At 36.7% G+C, this 24,390-nt stretch overlaps 1 protein-coding gene across 16 annotated transcripts; it reads left to right on the top strand.

Moving 5' to 3' along the window:
* Nucleotides 1-885: 885 nt before the first annotated feature.
* med15 (mediator complex subunit 15) lies at nt 886-24,344 on the top strand. Of its 16 annotated transcripts, none has more exons than XM_077232892.1 (18): nt 886-1,040; nt 1,920-2,007; nt 2,115-2,166; nt 2,268-2,282; nt 2,389-2,547; nt 2,657-2,907; nt 7,552-8,046; nt 8,247-8,438; nt 17,842-17,949; nt 18,396-18,514; nt 18,610-18,743; nt 22,216-22,350; nt 22,435-22,498; nt 22,579-22,645; nt 22,748-22,908; nt 23,527-23,693; nt 23,778-23,876; nt 24,023-24,344. In XM_077232892.1, the coding sequence occupies exons 1-18, from the start codon at nt 973-975 to the stop codon at nt 24,157-24,159; spliced, it is 2,511 nt and encodes an 836-aa protein (XP_077089007.1). In that variant the 5' UTR covers nt 886-972; the 3' UTR covers nt 24,160-24,344. The 16 variants fall into 16 exon arrangements, with proteins under 16 accessions (XP_077089007.1, XP_077089009.1, XP_077089008.1 ...); XM_077232894.1 differs by having other exon boundaries at nt 2,268-2,291; nt 7,552-8,037; nt 8,250-8,438; XM_077232893.1 differs by having other exon boundaries at nt 2,268-2,291; nt 7,552-8,037.
* Nucleotides 24,345-24,390: the final 46 nt, after the last annotated feature.

Here is a 24,390-nt window from a genome sequence, read left to right as displayed (position 1 = left end):
CCTACTAATAACAACTATAGTATCTCAATAATCAGTTTTATAAAACCATATATGGCAATTATTCACGTACACATCAATGAAATCAAAATACACTTTAAGCATGATTTAAATTATGGTTAGGGCTATAAAGCATATAATTGACACATGACACAGGTTAGTGACAACCACTAGGGGTTGCAAATGTAATCTAAAAACCATACATCATTCAGAGGTATATCTATTGACGTCAAAGGAAATTTGATTGAAGATTTCATTGTGCGCTAATAGCCTACACAAATTACAAATAATAATAATAATAATAATAATAGGCCTGATAATAATAATAATGTAATAATAGGCCTAATAATGAATACCCTTTATATTCCAGATTTGCTAGAGGAGATTTTGAGAATATCGCGCTGTTTTTATCCAAGCCTGGTAGGGAAGTCAGACTAATTTCTGCGAATCGGTTCTTTTGTTTCATTTCTTTCATGTCAATGAACCGTTTCGGTGATTATTTTACGTAGCCTAGCCTATTGCACTTTTTTTTATCTATTTTAAATTTTTATTTATTATTATTTTTCAATTATCATTTGTTGTGTAATAATTTAGTTTGTTGCAGATATTCAGAAAGGTAAAGTATTTTACACCTACATATATTTTGTATTTTCGCAAACACTTTCGATTTAATATCTCTAACGTTACCTAAAAAGCTGTCACGTTTTAATAAAATAGGCCTACAGTTTACAACTCTGTTGTGTGTTTAATAAATCTGAAAAGAAATTAAGCCGTAAACTTATATTTCAAGTGGATTTATTTGTATTATTTCTTCGACTCGAGAACAGTTCTTTTATAGATTCTTGAACAAATCTTTCAGATTGAGCTGGTTCAACCGTTTCCTTGAAAAGATTCGACTCAGTGGAATGATTCATTTGCGAAGCGGACATCGCTAACTGGAAGCAGCTTGTTCAACGTTGTTCAGCAATAACAGTTATGGAGGTCCCAGGTCCTGATAGTGATTGGAGGAGTCCAGCCTTTCGACAGAAAGTAGTGGCGCAAATGTGAGCATACAAATATTTTTTTGGTTATATCCGTATATAAAGCGCATATAAAGTCTCAGAGTCAGCTAGCTAGTTAGCTGCTAACTAGCGGATGCTCAGGTTTGTTATCAGCTCATCTGTTAAACAGTCGAAATTTCAAAATAGGCTGTATTTATATATGATATTTATCTGATCACGGCATTATGTTCATTAAGTGAGATTACATTTTCTGTTTAGAGTTTGTTTAGCTATGCGGTTTGCTAATGTAAAGTAAGCCTAATTAAATTCTAGTCAAATATGTTCAAGAAAAATATGTATTAATTATATATAAATGCTGTTTAACGTTGTAGGCAAATAAAATTAACCTTAAAGATATATTATCGCTCTTGTGATCACTTTAGGCATAAACTCTTCTAATAGTTGCCAAATTGCTCCTTTTGTCATCACTTTGAAGAAACAATTACCAACATATTTTGGAATTGTGTTTATATGCTTTGGATTGACTTTTCTTTATTGTTAAAAGGAATTTATCCCCAAACTTCTGTATCAGTAAAAAAAAAAAAAGGTGTCTTGAGAATAGACCTAAATTAGTAACTTATTTCTTTCTTTAAAGAAGAATTCATAAATTCATTTGCTTGCGATACTCTTGTTGGTGTAATACTATGATAATACACCTTAGTTCATTTCAGAATTTCATGCATTGATTGTTGTAACCCTCTTAGAATATTAAGTTTATTTTCTCTTTGCTTGTAATAGTTTTATTCTTTGTTTCAAGAACTCTTCTAATAATTCTAAATGTTCTGAGACATTTCTTAAATGATTGATAGTGTCAGTAAACAATAGGTAACATTTCTTGTGCATCAGTTGTGATAAAATATTCAGACTTCTGCTTTATTGCAGAGATGAAGCCATGAGAAAAGCAGGAACTGCTCACACAAAGTCCAGTACTGACATGGAGAGCCATGTTTTTATCAAAGCAAAGACCAGAGTAAGTACTACTTTTAAATATACGCGTTAACTCGCTGTTTAACGGAAATGTTTTGTGTGATTTGTTTAAATATATTTAATATTTTTTTTGGGGGGGGGGGGGGACAGGAGGAGTATTTATCTCTGGTTGCAAGGCTGATAATTCATTTTAGAGACATTCGTAAGTAGGCAATTCACTGTTTACTATGCTTTTTTTTTCTGTCTTACTGCTGTAATGTTTGGATGTGGACCGTGAATTAAAATTATTGTGTTTAATTGCAGATAAAAAGACTCAAGGTGGGCCTGGTAAATTAAAGAGTTATTTAAGATGATCTTAAGTCTACTATTTAACTGTCAGAATACATTTTCTGCTGAATTTCAAAGTAACATTGTTTATTTTTAGACCCCATGAATGCCCTGCAGAATTTACCAGGTGTGGGTGGAGGTGGTCCTGGAGTTATTGGCATTGGACCACGCCCCCCTGGCGCACCAATGGGTGGTATAGGGCAAATGCAAATGGGTCAACATGCCATGCAGGGAGTAGCGGGAGGCCAGCAGGCTGGTAAATTCAATAGCTGTCAACTGATTAGAGAGACTGTGTGGCTTTATAATAATCTTATTCTAATTCTCATACATTTCCTCAAAATGACATGATGCAATATCTACCCCAGCAGGAGGTGCAGGGCAGATGCAGATGATACAGCAGCCGCAACAGCAGCAGCCCATGCAGTTCCAACTGCAGCAGCAGGCAGGCATGCAGCCTCAGCAGCCAGCAGCTATGCAGCAGAATGCCATGCAGCAGCAGTTCCAACAGATAAGGCAGCTCCAGCAACTTCAACAGCAGCACCATCAGAATCAGCAAATGCAGCATCAGAATCAGCAACAGCAGCAGGCCCAGACTCAGCAGCAACAACAGAACCAGGTAACGGAGAATCGAAAGATTAATGTTTGCTACTTAAATGGTGGTGATTAGGGATTCAGCAATACCACTTTTTCCAGAATTAGGCCAGTTGTCCGATACCGATAGCCTACTTTCTTTTTTTTTTTTACTCGCTGATACTTGTATTTTAATTGCATTTGTAATTTTTACATATATAGGGGTAGATAAACCAAAATAATATGAATAATATTCATTGGACTAATTGGTTTAGCAAATATATATTTCATTCAGTTATTTTCATGCTTAATTATGCCTGTTAAAATGTTTGGTTCAAGCCTCTGTTACTTTCATTGTTCATTCTATTGCTCTATCATATTTAATCTTTCATTTATTAGCACAGGGCATATTTAGAGCTGCTTCAGCAGGGCTCAATGCTATATTTTTCTTCTACTTTTCTTTCTTCTAGAATTTGAATAATGTAATAATATTGAATAATTGAATTGAACAGTGTAAAACAACATTGCATAGTCTTCACTGTATAAATTAAATATAGATTAATATTCCTTAAAGTTAAAAAATGTATTCAATCAAGAGCAATGACTGATTTTTTTGTCATTTGATTAACATTAAAGGATTAGTTCACTTTTTAAAAAACTTTTGCTGATAATTTACTCACCCCCATGTCATCCATGATGTCCATGTCTTTCTTTCTTCAGTCGAAAAGAAATTAAGGTTTTTGATGAAAACATTCTAGGATTTTTCTCCATATAATGGACTTCATGGGGTAACAAACGGTCCAAGGTCAAATGACAGTTTCAGTGCAGCTTCAAATGGCTTTAAACGACACCAGGCGATGCATAAGGGTTTTATCTTGCGAATTCAAAATGAACGAATCTTTTTTGGAGTCATTTAGTTCATTCAACGAACGAAATGACTCGAAAAAAGATTTGTTCATTTTGATGAACGAGTTCGAACAGGAGAGTCACGAACGTGCATCACAGAGCAGAGCAAGGCGAGCATTTATGCTTATAAAACTTAAACCTTTTTATTTATTTTTGAAATGACCGATCGTTTCGCAAGATAAGACCCTTATGCATCGTCTGGTGTCGTTTAAAGCCATTTCATTTGAAGCTGCACTGAAACTGTCATTTGACCTTGGACCGTTTGGTACCCCATGAAGTCCATTATATGGAGAAAGATCCTAGAATGTTTTCATCAAAAACCTTAATTTCTTTTCGACTGAAGAAAGAAAGACATGGACATCTTGGATGACATGGGGGTGAGTAAATTATCAGCAAAAGTTTTTTAAAAAGTGAACTAATCCTTTAAAACACAGCAGCAGGTTTATTAAGCTGCTGTCACTTCAAAACCGAATGCACGGATTCAATATACTGTTTCACATGTGTTTTATTTATCAACTGTTTACGTTATCTTGAGGTCCTGTCCAAACGGAGACGCGTTTAGCTGTATACGTAAAAAAAAAATGATCGTATCAGCGTTTTGTCCAGATGGATCCGACGTTTTGGGAGACTGAAACCGCTATTTTTTGAAACCGGTGTGAGTGGATAAATCTGAAAACGACCTCTTTTATTTCTATATTTATTATTTAGGCCTACTTTAATGTATTTTTATTTATTTATTTTACTTCTTTATTTATTTACATTTCTTTCTTATGCTATGATGCTTGTATTTTTTCTGATTAAGACATTTCGTATTTTGTAGGGATGGGCATTTCAAGCAAAAAAAATGTTCGACGATAGCTGGGAATGATTAGAATATTATTCAAAATACGCACCCCCACACGTGCTCACCAGTGACACGGCGTTCGCTCTGACATTAAATTTCTCTGTACTGTAGGCCTACGTGTTGTAGCCATTAAAGTAAAGTTAGTTTCATATTTATGTTCAAATAATATGTTATTTTTTCCATTAAATCTATGTTGATTATATGAAAAGTGAACAGTATGAGTAGCCTAATCATAAGATGCGCAATATCGAGAGACATCATTTTGACCACTTTATTAAGTTTTGTTTTGTATAAAGCCTTTCTTTAAAGTGAATTTCGTTTTGTATAAATTGTATCTTAATTTTAATCAATGTTTCATCAACCAATTGCCTGGATTTAATAAATAAATAAACAGCAAATATAGCAGATAATATAATCATGACATGGAGGCGCCGACGCGATATAACTTGCATTGCTCGTAAACTGGAGCTTATAAATGAACTCATAAATGAACCGAAACTCAGAAATATCTACAGTATAGAAAGTTTGAAATGTCTACTTTAAAAAAACAACAATTTAAAATGAAAAGAAACAGACAACACTTATAATCTGTATGAAGTGTGCATTTCTCTCTATAGGCACCTTCACAATACTGCGAAGGTGGCGAGTCAGCATCGTCACAGAAAACACTAGTTTATTAATAAACAATAAAAATGTCTCCTTGTTATATTTGATTCGTTATATTTACATTCATAATGATTAGGCTATTTGCCGGTTCTCAAGCTTTATGCGTCTGCTAACTAATCGAATATCGTGACTCATCCCTATTTTGTACCAGGCCATTTATGGTTTTTCATATTGTTCAATGAAGTTCTTGGTAAAAAAAGAAAAGAAAATAAGCTACTGTGCCTAATATTATTGTATACAGTTTGTATACTGTATATATAATAAGTCTTCTCTGTTTTAAGTCTATCCGTGTCAGAATTACAGAGCCTCGTACTGGTCTGGCATGTAAACTACATCGGTTTGAGTCGGCTTCAGTGGTTTCGTGTGTACGCAGATATTTCTTGAGACGCCGCCGTGTTTACGGAATTTTTTTTAGAACGAGGAATAAAAACATTGTATAGGGAAAGCTCTGGCTTCGTGTGGATGTGGCCTGAGACATTGCTAACTAAGTTTACTAGGATATTCGCCAAGATGGGCGTCTTTAGATCATTTTGAGTGAATTCGTCAGTTCAAGCGCAAGAAAACGTGAAGGAGAATTCAATGCGGTATCCAAGCGCTGTCTGAGACGCAGCTTTCTGGGCGCGTGCTTCGGATGTTTGTGCACAGTAAACTACTTGTCCTGTAATAATGTAGGGAACCACTTGTTATACATAAATAACATAACCGTTCAAGTTTTTACTTGCTTATACGATTTAGTTTTAATGTAATGACTCACGTGTGCTGTGTGAACAATCAAGAGCATGCAACAAGTGTGTCTCTCTCTCTCTCTCTCTCTCACTCTCACTCACTCCCTCATCAACGTGCCTTGATTTACTTTCTTTGCTATTTACATATCCGACCGAAATACAAACTTTCCAGCGATGTCAGTGAAAAAGGGATGTGCTTGACAAGCTCGCATGTCTGAGCCACTGAGTGCTTATTCCACTCCATGTGTTTCGCTTATCAACTTACGCACACCAGTTATATACTGTAGGTGTAAATATTTAATTTGTTTAACATTGTATTAATTTGATACATTAACTTCATAGACATCCATCTCTGATACATCCATTCCAGGGCTCGCAAAATTGGTTAAGAGTCAAAACATCAATCAACTTTTTCAAAACACTAATATCAACAATTGGATACAAAATATTCATATTAGAATCAATACAAATATGCATCTGGTTCTAACTGAACTGAAATTTGTGTGACCAGTATGGAACATGAATCAGTCTGTGTCAGATTCTGAATCATAGATTCAACAGCTCCGTTGTTTTAAAGTCTGACAATGTTAAAAGTGTTAATGAGTAATAAGTGTAGCAATACATAATAATAATAATAATAATTCCAGACTTTTTGAGGCAAGTAAATGGTGCTCTAATAATTTTATGCTGCTTATAGCAGAATATATGATGGTCAAGTCACCTTTATTTATGTAGCTTGTTACCATACATATTTGTTTGTTTCAAAGCAGCTTTATATAGTTATAGTGTGTTAGCACATGGATTCAAACTTTCTGACACTCAAAGTAAAGCATTCATGTGAAAGTGGGGCTTTCATTTTTATTGATCATGAGCATAGGCGTAATTTGCGGGTGGGACATGTCCCCACCACTTTTTTTCAGGATCGATAATGTCCCCCACCGCTTTTTGAAACATTATGAGGCACAGTGTTCTCTTGTGGCTCTCGCAGTATTCACTCGGACGTGCTCTTCAATCTATTGCCGTTGCGATGTCTCTCTATTTGTTTCGGTGAAATCACAAAACAAAATGCACACAAAAGTGTCCCTGTTTGATATAGACAGTAACCACTGATGAACATATTCGGTTTTGATGAAAAAAAAAAAAAACTATACGAGTGCGGATTAGAACCCAGAACATCTTGACACGCTTGGCAAAAGATCTACCGCTAGACCATTGAAGAACTCAAACAAAATTTGTAGATCTCGGCACTAACAATATTAGTAGATCTCATTAAAAGACTAATTACACCCAATGTAACGTTACTATTGAAATTGATTTTTAGACTTCGTAATGTAATTTTTTTTCCAAAAATTGTTGTTGTACATATATCTGATTTAGCATTGTATTAGCAACCCGACTGGAAAACAAAAATTAAATCATGAAATCATGGCCAAAAAAAGTTTCTACATGACAGTATTTGAATTAAAGTGTTAATTTACTTACTCATTATTATTTATAATTTCATAATTTACTCATTGTGTATTTATTCTTTTAATGTCTTTAATTCCAGTTGCACCAAACCAGAATGCTGCAGCAACTGCAACAGCAACAACACCAACAACAACAGCAACAACACCAACAGCAACAACACCAACAACAACAGCAACAACACCAACAACAACAGCAACAACAACAGCAGCAGCAGCAACTGGCTCATGCACAGGCTCAAGCTCAAGCCCAGGCCCAAGCTCAAGCTCAAGCTCAAGCCCAGGCTCAAGCTCAAGCTCAAGCACAGGCCCAAGCTCAAGCACAGGCCCACGCTCATGCCCAAGCCCAGAGTATCCAGCAAATGCAGCAGCTTCAAGCCCAGGTACAGGCTCAGGTCCAAGCTCAAGGTCAAGCCCAGGTACAGGCTCAGGGAGTGGCAGGTCAGATGCCCCCTCACTCGCAGCAGCAAGTCTTGGTGCCCCAGTCATTACCACAAATGACTCCAGGACAGCATCAACAAATCAGCTCACTCAACCAACAGCAGCAGCAACATCTGAAGCTCCAGCAGGTAATGCAGGTAAAGATCAGCTGCCCTAACAGGATGCAATCATAATGCAAAATGCATAATAACCACTTTGAGTCTCCGTTTACACCTGTTATTGACATCCGTCTCACTTCATCTGAACACAAGTGGTCGGGAGAGGCAAATGATACGCATACTACCCCAGCTAGTCTTAGTTTCTGGTATATCTTTCTGTTTGCTTCTGTTTATACAAGCAGGCGAGAGTATTACAGCAGCAGCAGCAGCAGCAGCAGCAGCAACAGCAACAACAACAACAACAACAGCAGCAACAACAGCAACAACAACAACAACAACAGCAGCAGCAGCAGCAACAACAACAACAGCAGCAGCAGCAACAGGTTCAACAGATGCAGCAGGCGGCCCAGCTCGCAGGAGTCCCTGGCCAGGTAAACCCAGTGCAAGCCGTGGTGAGGATTGAGATAAGAGACTTGAGCGTGAAGTGATTGCATGCTACCAAAATCAATACTTGAATTTCTTTTGGACGTCAGAACTGTTTATTCCTTGCCTGGTGGTGGGCTGTAGTGTAATGCACAATGTCTAAATAACAACAGAAGGATTATACATCATTTTTCTTGTCAATAGAGGTTTAGTTGTGAGCCACAGCGGTGGGCCTTGTTCTCCAATCACAGCTCAATGTTTATGACCAAATAAGCTACTGACATCTTCAGCAGTGTTGGGGAGGCTACTTCACAAGTAGCTTGACAAACTACTCATAACTAGCAAGCACCACTGCTACTATTACTCATACTTGGGTTTAAGGGTTTTTCCAAACCCCTAATTTAAGTATTAAACTTTTCCACCTAACTCGTATTGTTTGTGCTATCGACATAAATGATACTTAAAACTTAAACCATGAATACTTAAGGTACTTTGAAAAGAAGAGCACGAGCCGTATTTAGACAATTTGTAAGCGAACAGCTGAATAATTCTATATAATGTGTATTTCAAAATAAAATATGGCAAAATAACAAGTGTTTTTTAAAATAGGCAATTGAACTTAGTTTTGAAGTTTTAGTAGAAGTTTAAGTACTTAAAATTTATTTTGAAATGTATAATGTTTCAATATCACAATTGTTAAAAAGTACACTACTTGTTGGGAAAAAAAGTCTTGTTACTGTAAAAGCTGATAAATAAAAAAATCACTATGCTGACAACGTGGTTAGTTCTTTAGCGTAGCTAGTTTTAGTTAATAAATGACCAACACTCTTTGCTACAAATGCATTCTGAAGGCTAATTTTGCTTTATTTGTCAGCACTTGCCATATACACTGAACAAAATTATAAATGCAACACTTCTGTTTTTGCCCCCATTTTTCTTGAGCTGAACTCAAAGATAAGATGTAAGACTTTTTCTATGTACACAAAAGGCCTATTTATCTCAAATATTGTTCACAAATATGTCTAAGGGTGCTTTCACCCTGGGCTCGTTTGCTGTGGTCCGAGCGCGCGCGCGATTGTTCCCGACGCCCCCCGCAGTATTGGTCTGGTTTCACATTCAACTTGATTCTATCGAACTCTGGTGTGTTTGCGTGCATCTTACGTCATCGCAAACGTGCACGGCACATGATAGAAAACACAACGCGGGTCAATATGTTGTGTTTTTTATTAATTTGGTGCTATTATTCATAGCTGAGTAAAAAACACAGGTTTAACTGTGTGTGTGTCGCATAAGGTGTATTTCCGCTGCTTGGAAATGGACTCTTTTGAGGAGACAGTGGATTTCCATTAATTTGTTGCCCTGATAGCACGCACTATGCGCGAATACACTGCAGACTCAATCTTGCTCGTAAATCATCAACACTATCATCTCTTACGTGTCTTTTATTTAACTAAATACATCATAATCGGCTAAAACACATGCGCAGGATACTTTACCTCCTGAATAAGTGCGCACCCAAGTTCGTGTTGCTTTCACATACACGCGAACCGAAGCACGGTTTGGGAGCAACCGAACTCAGACCACCTCCTCTAGGTAGTCTCGGGCTCGGTACCCTAGTGCGCACCTGGGTCCACATGACAGCGTTCACATTAGCGATTTTTCATGCGAACCTTGCCCCATTCTGAAATAAACTGCCAGTGTGAAAGCACCCTTAATCTTTGTTAGTGAGCACTCCTCCTTTGCCGAGATAATCCATCCACCTCGCAGGTGTGGCATATCAAGATGCTGATTAGACGGCATGATTATTGCACAGGTTTGCCTTAGGCTGGCCACAATAAAAGGCCACTCTAAAATGTGCAGCACATTTTATCACACAGCACAATGCCACAGATGTCGCAAGTTTTGAGGGAGCGTGTAATTGGCATGCTGACTGCAGGAATGTCCACCAGAGCTGCTGCTCGTGAATTGAATGTTCATTTCTCTACCATAAGCCGTCTCCAAAAGCGGTTCAGAGAATTTGGCAGTACATCCAAATTGGCCTCACAACCGCAGACCACGTGTAACCACACCAGCCCAGGACCTCCACATCCAGCATCTTCAACTGCAAGATCGTCGGAGACCAACCTACCGGACAGCTGCTGCAACAATCGGTTTAAATAACCAAAGAATTTCTGCACAAACTGTCAGAAACCCTCTCAGGGAAGCTCATCTGCATGCTCGTTGCCCTCATTGGGGTCTCGACCTGACTGCAGTTCGTCGTCGTAACCGACTTGAGTGGGTGAATGCCCACATTCGATGGCGTCTGGCACTTTGGAGAAGTGTTCTCTTCACGGATGTGAGGTGGATGGATTATCTCTGCAAAAGAGAAGTGCTCACTAACACAGATTTGTGAAGAATATTTGAGAGAAATAGGCCTTTTGTGTACATGGAAGAAGTCTTAGATCTTTGAATTCAGCTCATGAAAAATGGGGGCAAAAACAAGTGTTGCGTTTATAATTTTGTTCAGTGTGTGTGTGTGTTTATATATATATATATATATATATATATATATATATATATATATATATATTTATATATTAGTGCCGGGATTTGATTAAAAAAATTAATCTAATTAATTAATCGAAATTAATCGCTTTTTAATTGCATAAATATTTGACCTGAGAACAGTGAGAAGTAATTTTTTTCACATGGATTTTTAGAATGCCCTTGAAAAATGCTGCTAGCTGCTCTGTTTTGCGTTGAGGTGATACTTGAGCCCCGATGTGCTGTGGTGATATGCGAATTGCTTGTTGCATAACTTGCACACAACCATGCTCTTATCGACGCTTCCAACCACGGGGCCAACCAAAGCGGTCTCGTCAGCTTCTTCGTTCATGTTCACTGTGGTTTGTTGTTGTCTGAAGTCATGAACGCTAGTTGGTGCTCCTGTATAATCGGTCCGCCAAAACTCATCCAGTGAGAAACGTTCAACGGTGCGGAAAAATGTTGAAAAAATGTTTAACGCGTTTAATCTTAATTAACGCGTTAAGAGTCTGTAATTAATTAATCTTAATTAACGCGTTAAAGTCCCGGCCCTAATATATATATATATATACATGTATGGGATGCAACGATACCATTTTTTCAGAACCAATCTGATACCAAAAATTCTAAGTCTGCCGATACCGATCCGTTACAGCGCAGTGATTTTTAAATTTTTTTTATTTCTATACCTCTGTGTGTTAAACATCATTATAAAGAAAACCAACTAATTAAAAAAATTATGATCATAATCTGATTAAATTAAACATTAAACTAGATTAATGGAAAAATCAGCAAAAGTTACTCTAGAAAAATCATGAGCACAATAATTGCATTAAATTTAAACATTTAGTGACTAAAACATTATTTAGTGGAGATGGAGAGCAAATAAAAGTCAATAAGTGTAGCACTAAATCTGTTCAAATGTTACACATTGCTCTTTGTATTTTTCATTACACAAAGTATTATAATATGAAAGGCTCCAAAACCGAGTGGCACAAAGCGCTTATGTGCAGATTCAGAATGATGCACTTGAAGCATCATGGAGTCGTAGCGTGCACGCGCAGGGCTTCCCATTGGAAAGTTCAAAGCAAAAAGGAAAGAGATATTGATCCGTAGTATATTATATCAATGCAATAGTTTATTAAGTCTTTTCTTTTAACAGTTTTAAATTTCAGTTACAATTCATATTGCTCTCTATTCCATTGCTGTGTTCTAAAAGACACCCAGGAGAAAGTTACATGAATGGCAATAAACTACAGCAAGATAGTCATTTTATACAAAACCATAGGCCTTTATCTATGGATCAAGTATAATAATAGGAACATTGAATCATCTTGGAGAGAGTTTCATTATGTTGACTGTCGTAACCGAAAGCGACATGCTGTTTGAGTGCTGAATGGAGAATGACTGAAGCAGAGGGAAGCACTACGGTTGCTTCAAGTCCAATTTCTAACTTCCCTTGCGAAGGTTGCGTGCAGTGGAAATGCAGCTTTACATGAACTTGAATTTAACGACTTCAATATTCATCTCTGTCACATTAAACTATGGAATTGCTTTAGAAGACATAATATAGTGGATGAAAAGTTGATGGTGCTTTGTTTTTGTTGCTTTTGTGAGACTTGAATAGGGCTGCACGATTAACCGCAATTTCCATGTAATCGCACTTAAATCAAGTTGGCTTATCAAGATTTTGAAATCCCAAAGGCTGCAAATATTTTATTTTATTTCTTTAATTTTTTTTATGCGCAGCTTATCATTGATGCACGGCTCTGTAAACGCTGCACCATCTGAAAGCACTGAGTTTGAGTCACTTGTAACGTGCATTTGAAGAAGCAACATGCGCCAAACAAATTTCCAAACATGACAAGCATTTAATAACCTCTTGTCTAACAAAAGACAACATTTAATAACATACTTTTACTCAACTCCCTTCATAACGGCAGTTGTGCATCCTTCTGTGAGATGATGTGGCTTCTTACACAGAATAAGGCAGTTGTGTGTTTATTAGTCATGTTTAATCAAAGCGTAGGGATTTCCTGGAATGACGAGCGTTATCTACTTCAGTGGCGAGGCATATTTGGCGTGTCCACGCGAGAGCGTCCTCTGGCGTTCAGATGGAGCAGCATTTACTACCGCAGTAGTAGTATTTAAGCTGCACATAAAATAATCGCATAATAGTTTGGAGTGGACCATTGTCAGTGCAGCGCGAGCCGATCTTGATCAAGCGACACTGTTACTACACAGTGCTAAGAAATCCAGTAAAGAAAGCATTTAAATTCGCCACATAAGTTATAACATCGCTGCGAGATCTATAGTGAAAAGCATTCAATTGTCTCCGTTATTAACTAGATCTCTATTAGATCAAACAGCGCTGACATGGAAACCAGGAGAAACAATTCCATAAATTAACTAGTTATAGGCTTTAAGTCCACAGATCAGCAACGTTCTATGAAGCCAGTGCCTCAAAAATACGCAATGGACTCAGATTGGTTAGCTGGCCCAGTGTGTTGTGATTCGCTAACCGACTAGTGCACGTTTTCCGGAAACGTCACGCCCCGTTCCTTTACCGATAGCCTAGTTTGTGCTTTGGTGTATTATAAATGATGGCGTCAATAAAACCATACCAATTGGAGCCCGAATCAGACCCAGAGAATGTTAGTGAGGATGATCGAGCAGAACCTGTTCAAGAACGGCTGTTAAACGACGTATCAGAAAGGTTCGTTTGTTGTTCTCTCATTACCTTTTAGATACGCTGTTATTTAATTGAACTAATTATTATAGTATTACAAAAAAATAAACTTCATAAACAAGAATTTCATATAATCGTTCTAACAAATTATACTACAGTCCTCAAAGGGATTTTTTTTACTAAAGACTGCGGATCTATAGTGATCGTTACTGACTGTATGGCACGGTTACTTTTGTATTTTTAGAACAATTGTAGCCATATATCTGGCGCCAGAACTATTAACCCAAAACGAACACTAAACATTGGCTTTACTACAGTAGCCAAATCAAACACAGAACCATGTTTACCATGCCTGTAGATAAACAAGCGATTAACAATACATAAAAGCTCTAATCAAAGAATAATTTACTCTAATTCCAAGTTCGCTGTTGAGATTTAAAAAAGTTTGTAACGTTAGGTGTTTGTCGGATAACGTTAAGTATGAATGAGCATATAACAAGCTGGTTTGCAGAGCCTCATTTGTTTACTTTCTTTACTTCCTGAACAAAGTGGACTTGCAATCCGAGCACTGATTAAATAAACAGCGTTTCGAAGACATTGCGGCGGCAACAACACTCCTGTATAGGGCTGGGTATTGTTCAAAATCTTGTGATCCGGTGCCAATTTCGATACCTCAGTTTCGATACCGGTTCCTAACAATACTTTTTTCGATACCAATTTTATGAAATACATTTGAACAAGATTACATAACTATAATTATATAAATTATATATATATATATATATATATATATATATATATATATATATATATAAACATAATCATATTTTTTCAGTTTGACTCATGCTCCTAGCCAGTTCAAAAAGGAAAAAAAAGCACAAAGGAACAAAACATTTTTTATAAAGAGCTCATGCTCACCAAAGCTGAATTTTTAAAAAATAAAAAATACAGTAAAACTTGTAATATTGTGAAATAGTATTACAATTTAAAATCTTATTTGAATATATTTCAAAATGTAATTTATTGAAATTAATTGAATTCAAAGCTGAATTTTCAAAATCATTACTTCAGTGTTACATGACCCTTCAGAAATATGAAAACAGTTTGCTGCTTAATATTTTGGAAACTATGATACATTTTTTCATGATCCTGTGTGATCAACAAGGTATCTCTTCATTTACCAGTCGAAGACGGAGCAACTTTTATGTTTACTCGGTGCACTGTCAAGGTCTTCATCATATTTGCAGTGGTATACCGGTCTTTGCAGCAATTATTTTACCGCAAATACTGCATCGCGCGCTGTTGGCATCGAGCCTGGAGAAATGAACCCACACTTTTGATCGACTTGTCCACATCTTTAAGGTATTATGTGTGTGTGCTGGCGTCTTATATGAATATGTGCACTGAGAGTTTGTGTGTGTTCTCGCGTGTCATTGAGTATGTGCGCGAGTTTGTGTGTGTGTTTACGTCTCATAAGTATGCGCGTGGAGAGTTTGTGTGTGCACGCGCGCCTCTTGTGTGTGTAGAGTTTGCGTGTATGTGGATTTCATATGTATTTGTTTGAGCACTGACGTTGACGAGTTAACTCCTTAGGTATCGAAATCTGGAACCGAACAACATGTCATTTTTCGATACTCGATAGTATCGAGGCAATTCGGTCGGTACCTAAAAAGTATCTAACTCGGTACCCAGCCCTACTCCTATACCACAATAAATCTTCTCCAACGCAATATAAAATGGCCTCGCCCTCCTTATTTCGTATTCTCTGAGGAGGGGTTTATTGGGGTTTGCTGACGTCAGCAACTCCCAAGGAATGTCGTGTAGTCCAAAACCGGCTGTTTGCTGTAGTCTTTAGAAATTGATTTCTGTAAAAGCAAATATCTCCGTTTGCTTTGAACTTTGAGCGGTGTAACTTTGCAGATGTTGTTTATGCTCAAACAGCAACAATACACACTAACTAAAGTTAGAAAAGTGAAATCATGTTTTACCACCCCTTTAATGTAGTAGCACTAACTGAAAGGATGGATGTTTGGCAGGAATACTTGCTTTCAATGCTTTCAAGAACGTCACACATCTTTTCCAGCACTTCAAAACTCAAATATTATCATATTTAAATCTTATTTTTAATGGAATGACCAAAACATTATTTGTTCGTCTTTCAAAGATTACCCCCATTTATAAAACTACAAGTCTCAAGATGTAGGAAAACTTACACTTAAATATATATTTTTTAATAAAAAGAAAAGACATTCAATTACCATTGTAACCAGTAGGTGGCTGCCATTTCCACTCCCAAATAAAATTTTTTTTTGAATCTTTTTGCTTTTGAATTATTATTTCAACATTATTAATAAAATTGCTGCCCTCAAATGTTAATCCGTAGCCTCGCAAACTTGAAATAAAACTGAAATAAAATAAACCTTTGTTTATAACTACTACAATATTACATTCATTTTTTTTATAAGGAGCTGTTTTTGTTGAATATGCTAAGACACCTCAGAAAAAGGGTCAAGTATCATTGTTCAAAGTAAAGTAAAACATTTTTTTTAAATAAATTAAAAAAAAAATAAAAAAATCAAGGAAATTTCTCCGGTATTTCTTTCTTTTTGCTGTATCGAAAACGTAACGAACCGTGACGCCACTGTATCGTATCGAACCGAACAATGAATTTTGTGAACCGTTACACCCCTAATATATATATATATATATATATATATATATATATATATATATATATATATATATATGTTCTTAGTTATGTATGATAAAGATATGCTCAACTAGATGCCTGGTTTACTTTTCCAAATACATTTAGTCAGATCTCTCCCTCAAGGGTGGCCCTTTCATCTGCAAGCATTCGGTGGATAACATTTTGCTTCATGTTGCTTTTATTCACCTTTTCCCATCTGTGTGGCCCTAGTTCATTCTAAAGCCAGAAATCTCTATTCTGTTGCAGAGCTGTGAAATACAGCAGAGCAGTCAGTTTAAGTTTGAATAGCGTTAGTTTTTAATCTCATTTGCATGATGCATGTTTGTGCAGCTAACAGCTAATAGACTGCATGCTTGCCGTTTTAAACCCACTAGCCCTTTCTGCATGCACCTGAAAAGAAATGCATTCCTTTTTAGGTAAGCCTGCACAAAGCTGTATAAATTACAGTTTGCCATGATTGTTAACATACTCTGATATTTTCCTTTGAGCCTTTAAATGATTTCCTTAATGTGTTTCAAGGGAGGTTTTGATGGTTGCATTGTATTCGCCCATCTTTTGATCCGAGCTCCCCTCTAAAAGCCATTAGCAGATGGCAAGCTCAACTACAGCTTTAATTTAGAATTGAAAGGCTTGCTGGAGATGCAAGTACCAATTGCATCTTTCCTTGCCTTGCATGATTCTGGTACATGAAAAGAGAGCATGAAATCCATTGGCCAGTGGCTTGACTTGTCTTAACAATAAGTGTTGTTAAAGGAATAATCCGGGTTCAATAAAATTTAAGAACAAACGGCATTATTTTGATTACCACACTCATTACCGTGAGCCGTTTACAGTGTAAATGGGATATTTTTAGAGTATTTAAAAGCAGAGATGTGATGACAGTAATTTTGCAAAAGTACTTACATGATTTCTTCTGTAAAAACTTGAATTATTTGAGCTGTAAAAATCTTCTTGCCATTTTACAGCAGTTTTAGAGGTGAATTCATTGATATTATCTGTTAAATATAAATAAGATTAATTGTATAACTTTACGCCGAACAGTTAAGTTAGTAAGCGACTTTGGATTGAATCGTCCCCATTGACTTCTATTGTAACCGCCTTATTGTATCCCAGATTTTTCCTTTTTTAAAGTAAAAGCAGGAGAGACAAGTCCTTTATTTATTTATTTATTTATTTTATTTTTTAGTAGCAATCAACATTTTCACAACTTAGTGTAGTCATTTGAGCTTTACTCGTATTAAACCCGGGATATTCCTTTAAATGCTCTTGGAAGGACAGGAAGCTCACCATACTGCCGTGCTGGCACATCTTTTTATTTTTGGACAGCCTTGTTTTGCATAATTGAATGTGGCTATGTGCATCTATGCTTGCAGACCTGCCGAATCTATTTCCGTTTGCATTCTTGCATGTGCTTCCTCATGTCCGCTGATGCACTGCATTTATTGTTTTGCTTGTGACATGTCTGTTGTCCCCTCTGTCCTCCTCAAAGATGATGCCCCGTCCTGGGATGCAAATGCCACCCCGGTTGCCCCGCGCCACCCCGAACTCTGCCATTCCTCAAAACCCCGCTGCCATTGGAGGACAGCAAATGCCACAGGTATTTACCGCAGGGCTGAGTACAGGGTCTCAGCGCTGCAATCCAGTGGGTGCGTACGTCTGTGGCTTTACACTAGAGCGAAGGCTGTCCATAATCCACACTCCTCTGCCTCCCTTTATCCCCCAATCCCACTCCCAACCAGTTTCACAATCAGAAACATTTAGTCAGAAATTACCCAGAAGCACTTAGGCAAGTGAAATTAAAAAGTGTGTGGCACAGGTAAGTGGACTGGATTTTGTTATGAAGTGACATTAGTGAGGAAGTTAATAAGAAGCAATCATCTACTGGTTAAACAGCCCCATCTACTGGTGCTCTACAGTCAAAGCGAACTGATCTTGACTGTCCAGTATGTCTGTTATCTCTAGGTAACTGGCTACCCGCTCTCCTCTACTCATCTATTTACTTTGAACCCACTTTAATTTTCCCTCTCTCCTAACTTTTCAAAGGGTCAGCAAATGATGTCATCACCCTCCCCAGTTCAGGTGCAGACGCCCCAGTCGATGCCACCTCCCCCACAGCCTCAGCCATCCCCCCAGCCTCCTTCCTCTCAGCCCAACTCTGTCAGGTATTGTAAAATAGTTTAGTTTTTCTCCAATATGTATTTACTAGTATTAACTGCAGAAGGTTAATTCAACCTTTTTTTTTTTTTTTTGCCTCTAGCTCTGGTCCGACTCCATCTCCAGGAGGTTTCCAACCAAGTCCCTCTCCCCAGCCATCCCATAGTCCTGCCTCTGCACGCACCCCCCAGAGTTACCCCCTCCAGGTACCTTCACCTGGACCCCTGAATACACCAGGTACAGAGAAGCTTTCTTGTTTTTAATATGCACACATGTATATAACGTTAACGCATGCGATTCATTTTTGTCCAGTTTAACGCGTTAAAATATTTAACGCAATTAACGCAGCATCCATTAATTTTAGTCATCCTTTGGCTAATAATAATAATTTTTATCCAGACATCATTGGCTGTATTAGTATCAGTGATGCTGACCTTCATTCATAAAAAGATGCCATTAAACAAGTATTTAAAATATACTGTCTTCATGTTGTCTCTACATTACTTTAATTTGGTTTTACATTTTACATTAATTTAGATTAACTGTGAAATTATTACATTATAAAATGCACGATATATCGACCACATACCGATATAGGCCGATAAATGGTCATTTTTGATGTTATCGATCCGATAAGATGTTTCAGCGCGACGAGTGCGTCTATGGAGTTAAGCCTTCATGACAAGCACGCCAATGACAAGTTCTCTTGAGCCTTCACAGCATTTTGTGCCATTGTAAGTTTTAATATTTGTGTAATATATCTGATTAATCTAATATAGGATTAGGATGCGTTTGGTTGAGTTAATGAACGATGCAGTAAAGAGCTTAATTGTACCGATCTGACTAATCTCACATAGGATGCGTTTCAACCTGCTAGAAAAGTTCTTCAGTTTCCGGGTGCTCGTTCTCTTCAGCTTCAGCGCGTGCGATCAAACAGCAATGCAGAACATTAAAAGCTATGATTGGGACTGTCATATCATTATAATTTTATACACTTAGTTGTAAATTCTTTGGGTTCAGTTGCATTCTTCAGCAACCGTTGAGTTGATTAACCTTCTAGCAAGCGATTCAGTTTAACGTTCGTTCTCTTCAGCTTCAGTGCGCGCAGTTTAAACAGCAATGATGTAATTTGAAACAGTAAGCCTAATATTAAAGATGTTAACTATTACTATAATATTAAAAATGTTAATAAAAAAAAAACACTGATGCGTTTTTATTAATAACTTGTATTATTTTCATCAACAATATGGTTTGATTAAAATAATTTCCTTATTGTCCGTGCAGAGGCGATTCCAATTTATTTATCTATGGTACATGCATTTTGTTTCTTTATATGCAGCCCAATATTATCCAATGACTTGTTTGCATTATTTAGGTATTTTATTTTAATTTTTTGTTAGGCAATAGATTTTTTGGTAACACTTTACAATAAGGTATAATTTTTTAATGCATTATAACATGAACTAACAGAGAGCAATAGCCTTTATTAATGTTAGTTAATAAAATATTTGTGTTCCTGTTAGTTCACAGTGCATTAACTCACAGATACAACTTTGGATCTTAAAAACTTCTTATAAAATGTTGAGCTTAACATTAAGATTAATAAATGCTGTAGAAGTATTGTTCATTAATTGTTGGTTCATGCTAACTGATACTAAGAAAATGAAGCCTTATTATAAAGTGTTACCATTTTTTAATAAAGAAAGTTGGGAGTGTAAAATTAATTTGAAAAGTTAAGGAATCTTACACTGGTTCAAACTAGGCTACTGTATTTTGTTTGATTTATGTTGAAGTGTTTGGGACATGGCTTTTAATGGTGAGCCTTTTGTTTATGTATTCAGGCTATCAAAGTATATCAAAATTTGAATTTAGATTTATCGGCCAATATATTGGTTATCGGCTTTCAAATGTAAAGAATTATCGATATCGGGCAAAATTGTAGTATCGGTGCAGTGGCGTAGCAAGTCAGTCCCGGGCCCATATGCAAAAAAAAATGTGTACGGGCCCCCCTAACCCTGCCCCCCAAGTACATTGAAGATTAATTTATAGACGTTCACTGTAGTGTATCAAGAAAATACCATACCAAACAATACCATAAAAAACACTCTACCCAACAACTTTTCACAACCAGAACGGAACAAAAACAAGTCTAAAACCAACCAAGGCTCACCCAATGTCAATAATAAACTACTGATCTTGGCACCGCGGCCCAAAATGTAAAAAACATAAAACTACTTACTCATTTAGTTGCATTCTCCGGGCCTTTCTTTCGGCAAATTTATCCACGAGCACGATGTCACTGGTGTTTAATTCATGGCTTTGTGCATTCTCGATGGAAATAATTGCCCGTCCCAATAGTCTGTTTATTAGCTTCAGTTTTGAAAATGAGGGCTCCGCTGAAGCAACAGAAGGGATGGTAAGAAAGAGAACTAAACCGGTCTATTTTAGTTAGTTTTTGTGTCGAAACTAACTTCTCCACCTTCTTTTTTCTCTTTAAGGCCCCACTTTTATGTTTGTATTTTTCCATCCTTTAATGTTCAATTAGCTAGCGTCTAGCAACCTCTCTCACACTGTGTTTTCTTTTTTTAATTTGACGCGGCGATGCCGTAAAAAATGACGGTACAGTTCTACGGCAGCCGCGGGGTGCAAAAAATAATAAACGCATAATAAATGCACACAAGAAATGACGGAGAAATTAGACATTATGGAGAAACAAGAAATTATTACACATGACATGCATACAAAAATATATTGATTGTGGCTACACTTTAAAAATTAACCTGTTTTAATTAAAAGTTCCCCATGGGCGGGCCCCCTATCGGCCCGGGCCCATTTGCACGTGCATACCCTGCATGCCCAGACGCTACGCCACTGTATCGGTGCATCCCTAATATAAACCTATAGAAACATTAGTGTTTTTAGTTGCGATTAATCACAGAAAAAATTTGCGTTTAACCATGTTAAAAATTTTTTTTTATTGATTAGCAAGTCTTTGGGAACAACTAAAACTATTTGTCAGTCAATAACAACTGAGACTGTGGAAAAGTACTATACATGATAACAGGTTGCATTCTTGCTGCCATTAATTAAAGGCCAAAGGACGCCATACAAAATATAATAGTTATGTGTGAACAAAATACAATAATTATGTGTGAATAAAGACTATTTTTAGTTGTTTCAGTTTGTTGTTTGCCTACTAAATGACAATAACATTTTTAGTTTTAAACAAGTTTTTGACAGATTCCTAAAATATTTGTGTTTTCTCTTTATTATGACAGGTAGTCTAATAAATGTAAGCATTGTATATATTTTTTAACATGGATAATACAAATTAATATATTGTTTTCTTTTTTACATTTATTGGTATCAGGCAATTTTATATATTGGATATTTAATTGTACATTCTCATTTCCCTGTATTTTAACTTTTCTAATTTTTTTTAATAAATCAATTAAATGAAAATTTTAGAGATTTATTTTAAGACTGCATTTTTAGTGCTGTAAATTATAATCTTGTGATGCCTAAATGTATTTGCATCAATTAAATGTTAGATTAACTTTATTTTTAATTTAACTAGACATTTTCAGCCAGTTATTGGTTATCAGCCGAAACATGAAAATAATTATTTGCCTCTCGGTGGCAGCCAGAATTGAATTTCGGTGCAACCCTAATTAAACTTTTTTTCTTTTCTTTTTTTTTTTGATTGCAGGGAATCCAGGCTCTGTGATGAGTCCAGCTGGGGCCTCACAATCTGAGGACCAGCTTTACATGGATAAACTGAAGCAGCTGTCAAAGTATATTGAGCCGCTGCGCAGGATGATTAACAAAATAGACAAAAATGAGGGTACTGGAGACTTTTTCTCTTTTAGAGCTGATTTAACTTTTCCCCCTTGATTTTAGTGCTCATGCTTTGTTTTGTTCTTTACAGACAGGAAGAAGGATTTGAGCAAAATGAAAAGTTTGCTAAACATTTTAACTGACCCCAACACAAGGTAGGAAAGCAGGCATGCTGAACACTCTCTCTAGTGTTGATTTTTGACTTTAAGGTTGCATTATTGCTGTTTTCCACCAGGTGTCCACTCAAAACACTACAGAAGTGTGAAATAGCATTGGAGAAACTAAAGAATGACATGGCAGTGGTGAGAACTTTTTTTTTCTTCAAGATAGGAAGTCAGTTAAGTTGCTGTTCATTTAAAAGCAGTAACAGATTTGTACAGTGATGTCTTGACTTTTGTTTCCAGCCGACTCCTCCCCCTCCACCAGTGCCCTGTACCAAAAAGCAGTACCTTTGCCAGCCGCTGCTGGATGCTGTTTTGGCCAACATCCGCTCCCCGGTTTTTAACCATTCACTTTACCGCACGTTTGCTCCTGCTATGACAGCAATTCATGGACCTCCAATCACGTAAGATTAACAGCTAAAATTATAATTGATTTCTCATTTAAGGCCAGTTACCAGGGCTGCATTTATTTGATCAGATATACAGTAAACTGTAATATTGTTATGATTTAAAATAACTTTTGTATTTGAATATATATTAAAATGTAATTTATCCTTGTGGTGCCACAGCTGAATTTTCAGCAGCCATTGTTCCAGTCTTCAGTGTCACATGATCCTTCAGAATTAATTTTAATATTCTGATTAGATGCTCAAGATATATTTTATGATTTAGTATTTAAAAAAAACATACTGACCCCAAACTTTTGAATGGTAATGCATGTTATACATTTTTTAAATTATATAAACTATTCATTTATAACAGAGTATATCACCATGTAGTTTATTTATGGTTTAAAAATATATTTTTTAATAATGTCATTATTAAGATTGAATTATTTTAAAATTGATTGCCCGCAAACCAAAAGATAATCGTAACAAATGAAGTATTGCATTAGTGCAAAAAACAGCTTCACAATATTTATAGTTTTGCATTAAAAAAAAAAAAAACCATTATATTGTGTATATACCACCAAGCTTTAACTCATAAATTTACATATTACAAAATATATTCCTTCATTACAGGGGTCCCTCAATTCCTTCTCGTAAACGGAAGCTTGAAGATGACGAGCGCCAGACCATCCCGAACATACTTCAAGGGGAGGTGGCACGGCTTAATTCCAAATTCCTGGTCAATCTGGACCCGTCTTTTTGCAGCAACAATGGAACGGTGCATCTCATATGTAAACTAGGTCAGTTCAAAACTTATGCCCGCTATATGCGTCATGTACACTTGTACAAATGAAACATTCACTCCTGGTACTGTCTCTGTCTAGATGATAAAAATCTTCCCAGTGTTCCCCCTCTTCAATTGAGCATTCCCGCTGACTATCCCGATCAGAGCCCCCACTGGGAAGAAGACGGTCAGCAGTATGGTGAGTCTTCGTGCATTAACTGTCAGCATGCTATCTTAGGCTGCCTTTTAAAATGCAAACCCTCTTAAGCATCCAGTTTAAATGAAAATACATAGGCTGTGAAACATATGAACTGAACACGTCCTTACCTTCCTCTCTGTTTTCAGAGGCCAACCCTTTCTTGCAGACTGTGCATAAGAACATGACCTCTAAACTCCTTCAGCTTCCTGACAAGCACTCGGTGACGGCACTGCTGAACACCTGGGCTCAAAGCGTGAGACAGGCTTGCCTTTCAGCAGCTTAGATGTTTTCCCATCAGCACTAGCAGCCCAGTATAATCCTTGCACCTCTTGGAATGATGGCAATATATTAATACTTTCTTTGTCGTTTTTTTTTATCTACATGAATAATCATCTGTTTTCTTTATTCCAATACACTAATGCCTTAACTGTTTGTGCATTGCTTGATCAATAAAGTCATTTAAACAGCTGTTTCAATCGTAAATGTGTGGCACAGAACTCAAATACATGTAGTT

This window comes from Siphateles boraxobius, unplaced genomic scaffold (assembly GCF_051911475.1).
Source record: "Siphateles boraxobius isolate OS27281-9 unplaced genomic scaffold, OSU_SipBor_1 18, whole genome shotgun sequence".
Taxonomy (NCBI): Eukaryota; Metazoa; Chordata; class Actinopteri; order Cypriniformes; family Leuciscidae; genus Siphateles; species Siphateles boraxobius.
This window is presented reverse-complemented; position numbering and strand designations above follow the sequence as displayed.

What these genes read in the sequence shown, in the direction of transcription:
- med15 (XM_077232890.1), top strand. Translation starts at nt 973, where the DNA reads ATGGAGGTCCCAGGTCCTGATAGTGATTGGAGGAGTCCAGCCTTTCGA. An exon ending in AGCGGGAGGCCAGCAGGCTG is followed by an intron (nt 2,548 to 2,656) that starts GTAAATTCAATA and finishes TATCTACCCCAG; the next exon opens with CAGGAGGTGCAGGGCAGATG. An exon ending in AGCTCCAGCAGGTAATGCAG is followed by an intron (nt 8,047 to 8,246) that starts GTAAAGATCAGC and finishes TGTTTATACAAG; the next exon opens with CAGGCGAGAGTATTACAGCA.